Below are 6,515 nucleotides of genomic sequence, written 5' to 3' on the forward strand. Positions count from 1 at the left end.
GGTTCTAATATATTGATTCCCCATTCTAATTATTTAAATTTTGAATTCTCGTATTCTTACATACACATTTATAGATAAATTAAAACATATTTTCCATTATATTTAAATTAAAAAAAAAAACAAGAATTTGATTGCAGGTTCATCTTTAAACGTCGAAATGAAGTTAAACTTAATTAAATCCCAGGAAAGTATTAAATATATTTTGATTATCCCTTTGGAAAAGGAGATATTATTTTTGGGTAATTTCTTTGAGATGCACAGCTGCACGAACTGAAAACAGTGGCAGCCGCAGAGCCGCAATGCAAAGTCCGCTCCAGTTGCATGATGGCGCACATTTATCGCCGCAAACCGCAGCGGGACAGATAACTGATGTGGCCGCAGATGCTGCAGTGCGGCGCCACCGACTCCCGAAGCCTCGGAGCGAGATGTCAAAATGCCAGCCAGCAAGCCAGCAGGCCAGGAGCAAAGGCGGCCGAAGAGGCGGCAGAAACAGGGCCCAGATAGCCGTCATGCTTGGTCATGGACGCCAAATGGTTGACAGACTCTCCAGACAGCTGCAATGGCGCAGGGGCAGGGTTTCAGGCTTGGTCTGGCCTGGGCTGAGGGCTCCCGACCGGGCTGCATCGAGGGTCCGGAGAGGCTCCGCCTGCTTTCGACCGCTTTTTGCCGATTGGCCAGAACGGGTTGGCCGAATGCCGCAGAGCGAGACAACGGGGCGCATGGGCTATGGATCCATGGCGAGCGAGTGAGCTGCCACCAACTGAATGGGGTCTCGAGTGAGACGGAGGTAGCCAAGTAGTGGTGGAAGTGAGACAAAACGGCCTTAAGAGCACTAAGCCAGTCTCTCTTCGGCCCACGTTCTCTGGGCCAACTCTGCAACACGTGTTGGCGTGCTGGCCTGCGTGCAAAATAACCGAGTTTTTTAGCCGCTCATCCGACGCGTATTTTGTTAATTTAATTAAACAAAAACGTTTTGTTTGTGTTTTTTCATTTGCTGCTGGGCAAATGGTTTTTGCCCTGTCCTGTCGCCGAGCACAAAATGAAATTGGAATCGCGCTCGTGCACAACTTTGAATATGTTGAGCTCTCTCAAATGGTGGCTGCCGTCGATATTTCTGCTGCTGCTGTCGATTTTTGTCCGTCTGCTGCGACATTTGCGCTTTTTGCGGCATCTTGTTTTCCCCCGATTGCAGTACATGTTGTATTTGCCGTTTAATGGCTTGCGCCGTTAGGTTTTAATTGAAATATCACACATTTGACCACTGGAAATTGCCATTGTAATTGTCAGTCGGGTCTTGCTGGGCTTTATGAGAATTATTTGGTTGTGTATGTAAGGCCATGTGGGAAAATTCTAAAAAAATTCTTCAAATTTGTGTGTATTATAACAAATAAATTCTCATGTTCTGCTACATAATCCAAGCGATAATAAAACCTAAATTTTCTAATGTCAAACTATTCGATTAATAGAGAGAATAATAATGCCAGGAATTATTCAAATCTTTTTTCTCCAGATTTATTGGAAATAATTTAATTTATTTAAGTTTTACAATGTATTTTTAATGTGAAAAGGTTATTTTTTAAACCATTTTTTTATAGTAGCTTGTGTACATAAGTATTTGTCATTATATCCTGCAGTATATTTAACGGTTTACGAACTTATTAGTAATTTCATGTCTAGAAAAGGTAATAGTAAGTATCTATCCTTCTTTTTATAGCATGCATATAATTAATGATAAAACCAGCATCTTATTAATGAAACCTAAAAAGCACTTAGGAAAGTAACCATAATTTTCTTATACTTAGTCCAATTTGCTTTTTTGCTTTTCTTTCTAAATAACTGTAGAGAAGAATAAAATAAAATCACCTTCGAAAAACTAGGCTAATTTCCAAAAAAAAAACTCTTTGTAAATTGTAAACGGAAGTTTTGCCAGCTTTAATTTAGAACTCGCATGTCTGTCGGCCAACACTGAAACTGAGAAAGTTTTAAAACTTCCGCACGTGACTTCCGCGACCATTGTCAATCGGCCTGATGATCCAAGTGGCAATTGAAGGGGCTCTTGGCCAACTGGGCTGACAGTCCGAAGAGTTAACGATTGCAGCGGTAATTGGAGCCAAGTCAGCCCGTCGAGGCGTAGGCGATTAAAAGGCGATTATTTCAATTGTGGTCCGGGAAATAATGATGCCAGCTGATGGATGGATGGAAGATGCTGCCCAGGTAACTGGAGGAAAAAACAGTCACCTGTCAACGAATTCGGCTTAGCTGTTATGTTAATGCGCCAAAGCCGTTGACATTTATTGGCAGTTATTTATGGCGGACACTTCGCGCGGACTCTGGCCGGGACACCATTTTGGGGCCTGGCCATTTTGGTGTCCAGCGCTGCCCGACTATGGAAAATTCTATAATTGTGCAGGTGACAAACCGAGTGGCACGCGCTGCTGACGCTGATTAGAGGCAGTTGCACCTGCAGCTGCACTTGCCGCAGTTGCAGATACTTCATCTCGAGTCACGCTCGTTTGTCCGCCGGCACATGACCATAAAGATATTATTAATTATGACAATATTGGAGTAAAAGTGTTCGCTCCTAGACGTGGCCTGAAAAAGGAGTACTGCAACACTCCCTCGTGGATATTACTTTGTATTCGGACTAGAGCCTGAAATACAAGTCATCAGCTTACTGTGGTGAACAAATATTAGAATGGCAAATTGTTTATACCACCATTTTTATAAAGCAAAATTTAACCACTCTTTCAATCTAACATTAAAACCGTTGCAGCTGTTACAAAATGCATATATTATATTTTCGATGTCGATGCTTAAAAACAATAAAGCTCCGTTACATTTTTCGATTTTAATCAAAGTTAAGTATCTCGCAGAATATGGATATATGTTATGGATATGGTTATATGTTAGGATTTTTTTCCTTTTTTTCCCGATTGTTCATATGGGAGCTAAATAATATAGTAGGCCGATCTGACCCTTTCCAACTTCCTATAGTATCCTTTATCCTTAACATTGGAAATGTAGTCTGTTTTTATAGTGCTCGAGGAAAATTTCAGCTATATTCAGAATTATATCTGCAGTTAAAAGAGTTTTGCACACTGTACAGATATTTTGCACCTGTGAGATTTGTTTGTGAGATGCTTGACTAATGAGTTTATTAGTATTTATATGGTCATCTGCAGAGCGGTCGGCGAGGCATATTCAAATGAAATCGACTTTCCTATTCTGGATCGGGACCATCTTCCAAGAACTATCGATATCGGGGCACGTGTCATCTCTGGGACAGTCTGATGAGATGTCCATATCTGATGGGTGTTCGATTTGTCACAGCGTCCCAAACCGGGCATTCAATGCTGGACTAGACGGCGATGGGCTTGTGAAAATATTTAACATTGTAGTCAAGAAACGCTTTTGTTCTTAATGGCAACTTACCATTTATATATTCTGAAGGTGACTGTATTTATTTAAAACCTAGGAAAATCAGCCTAATTTCTTTCAAGGAATTTTCTACAAGAAATCTATGAGTTTTAAAATGTTATACAATGCATTAAAGATATCGCAACAAATTTAAAGTTATACCTAAATTATATATTTTTGAATAAGGTTAAAAGGGTAATTGAAGCTTAAATCAATAAATAGCATTGAATATTGAATTATATTACAACTCGTCTTTGCTACGGTTGATCAAAGTGTAGCGGTGCTTGGATGGTTTGAGCTCCTTAAACTTAGATTCGTGGGCGACCGGCGGGAATTCAGCGGGATCGATTGTGGACTCTGATTTTTCTTGGGCCTCTAGTGCCAAGTGGAAATTGTAGTGCAACGCGCCGCTGAAAAGATCATCGATAAACTTTTTAAGGACACCGGGCTGGTTAATATCCTCGAACCGCGGAAAGAGGTACATGTGTATGAACGAATCGATGGCGACTACTGGCAGATCGCCCATGGACATGCCCATATGGTAGAGCGGGTGCTTGAAGAGTTCCCCATCTGCAGTCAGGAAATTAACCCTGTTCTCATCCGCTAGGTGCCTCTGAATCGCGGTCTTGAATTCCTGGATGGCACCCAGATCGTGTTTGTTGTAGAAAAGCAACACGAAGGGCAGTCCCTCCTCGGAGAGCTCCTCGGCATTATCGAAGTTAATTTCCCGCACAAGCGGCACACACTTCTTGTCGACCCAAAAGGTAAGTTCTTTAAAGCTGGTCATGTTGCCCGAGTATTCACTGTAGTAGTCCTTTTGATTTGGGATCGAAGGGTCTCCGCGGTACACCAGCACGTTCTTTCCTGGGGGACGGAGGTCTTTAGTCAACTCTCCGAAGCCCACTAGGAACCTTGAATTAGTGTTGTTAAGAATACAACAGTAAATAAATATTTTAAAATTTGTGAATTTTGAGTACATACAACTTTATGCCCTAGTAACATAGATAAAAGCTTTGTTATAGACACATTATAAGCAACCAAAACCTAAGCTAGCAATACATTTCCGTTTATGTATGTACATAGTATGTAAATATGTATACGTATACAGGTTACCAATAACAAAAACAGTTGTATTAAATTAACTATTGCTTTGAAAATCATATCGATTATAATGTGTTTGTTGTTAATTAATAAGCTCACCTGCAATCATTGCGCATTAAACTCGCTACCTTGCGATAGGTATCATATTCGGCATGATCCTTGGAAACAAAATAACCAATTACAATGCCATTGCCCACTTCGGCATTCTTGAGCTCATCGACGCTGTGAAACTCCTCAATTGGATCTAAAAGTTCCTTCTCCACAAACTGAACAAAAGCTTCCACGGATCGCTGGCCGCGGTACTCCTGATTGCTAATCAATCCATTCCGGATGATCTTTATCGTGGGATACTTGAGTATGTCAAACTTGTCAGCCAATTCTTCTTCCTTATCGCAGTTTATTTTTCCCAGAATTACACGGCCGTTCTCAGGGAACTTCTGATGAATCTTCGACGCCGCCTCCTCGAAAATGGGTGCCAAAATTTGGCTAAAACGACACCAATCCGTGTAAAAGCTGAGCAGCACCAACTCATTGGATACAAGAATTTCTTCTAAGTTTTCGTGGGTCACCACCACCACAGAGTTTCCAGCGGCAAGAGTAAGTTGAGTAACTAAGAAAGACAGCCGAGTCAGGATCTCGAAACCACCGGTCACCTTCATCTTCAGTCCACTGATGACGTTCCTAAGTTGTTTTTAAGGAAAAAACAGAATTCGATACGTCAAATATGAAAATTAAAGGCGTACTTAATAGATTAGATGCACCCACACGGAAGTTAAGCTTACCTCACTATTTCTGATTCTTTACCAACATTAACGATCTCGGAATAACAACACTTTAAAATACAGCGTCTCACTTCTGGCATGGATCCATGACAAATTTAAAAGTCCAACCGCCAATATTTGATTAATTATTAATTATTATAATGTAAAACGAAAAAAGGTCTAGATATTTATTGGTATGGATTTAGTATTATTATTATTGATAGAAACTATGACAACATTTTTAAGTGTACATTATATATTTATAGCAAAAATAAATTGTTTTTATGTGTCAAAAACCAACCAACAAAAAACATCAAGCTGTACTGACTCATAATTATTAATTTAACTTACCAGTCAATTAGATGTCAGACAAATATATTTAAGTGCTCAGGGGAAAACTGGGTTTTAAAATAACGAAAAACCTGTAAGAAATTAATAAAATATCAGAAACAAATTCTTTTGGTTTGTAAATAAATTAAGAAATGGGAGAGTGTGTAGGATAGGGCGTACGTTTTTTCATTTCATTATATTATAACTTGAGTCAAGTGAAGTTTTTAAATATAAAGTAAAAACAAGAGAGAACGCTATAGTCGAGTGCCTCGACTATTAGATACCCGTTACTCAGCTAAACAACTTAATAGAAATATGCCTTCTTGTAATAAATTGACTAGAAATATTAAACATACATACTTATATTGGCTAAACACATACATTCTGAAATAGTATTATGTATATTAAAGTCTAAATGTTTGCACAACACGAGTAACGGGTATAGCGAATAGCTTTTTTGAAAGGAGTTATCTTTGCCGGGCAATTGCAACTGAGTACAATGTAAATACATACATATGTATATGCTTACATAAATACACACATACGCCATTGTTTGACTCAGACCTCCAATTTGGCTAACTTGATTTGATTTGCATAGTTATTGGGATATACATAGTTCGGTATTGACAAATGAAAACAAATGAAAAAATTAGCGTTGACTCTGTTGAGCACCTTGGTCAGCTGTTCCAAAGTCATACGTTAGATGGCGCCATAAAAGGCGGAAATGTAGGCGCTAGCCAGGCTAAAGCGTTTAATGGGTTTTTGGGCGTTAGAGTGGGCGTGGCAAACTTTTATTAGGCCAATCGATATTTATTGACGAAACAAATACATATCAATTAAAATTTTCATAATATCATCAAAACTGTGGCTTGTGGGCGTCAGAGGGGGCGTGTCACCATTTTGAAA

General features: G+C 39.5%; 1 protein-coding gene across 1 annotated transcript; it reads right to left on the minus strand.

Moving 5' to 3' along the window:
- Nucleotides 1-3,566: 3,566 nt before the first annotated feature.
- LOC108052676 (endoplasmic reticulum resident protein 44) lies at nucleotides 3,567-5,177 on the minus strand. Its single transcript, XM_044457161.1, has 2 exons — nucleotides 4,618-5,177; nucleotides 3,567-4,328 (listed from the first exon to the last, which is right to left on the minus strand). Exons 1-2 carry the CDS (start codon nucleotides 5,175-5,177, stop codon nucleotides 3,659-3,661), a joined length of 1,230 nt encoding a protein of 409 aa, XP_044313096.1. The 3' UTR covers nucleotides 3,567-3,658.
- Nucleotides 5,178-6,515: the final 1,338 nt, after the last annotated feature.

The sequence above is a fragment of the Drosophila rhopaloa genome, unplaced genomic scaffold, assembly GCF_018152115.1.
Source record: "Drosophila rhopaloa isolate 14029-0021.01 unplaced genomic scaffold, ASM1815211v1 contig_155, whole genome shotgun sequence".
Classification (NCBI taxonomy): Eukaryota; Metazoa; Arthropoda; class Insecta; order Diptera; family Drosophilidae; genus Drosophila; species Drosophila rhopaloa.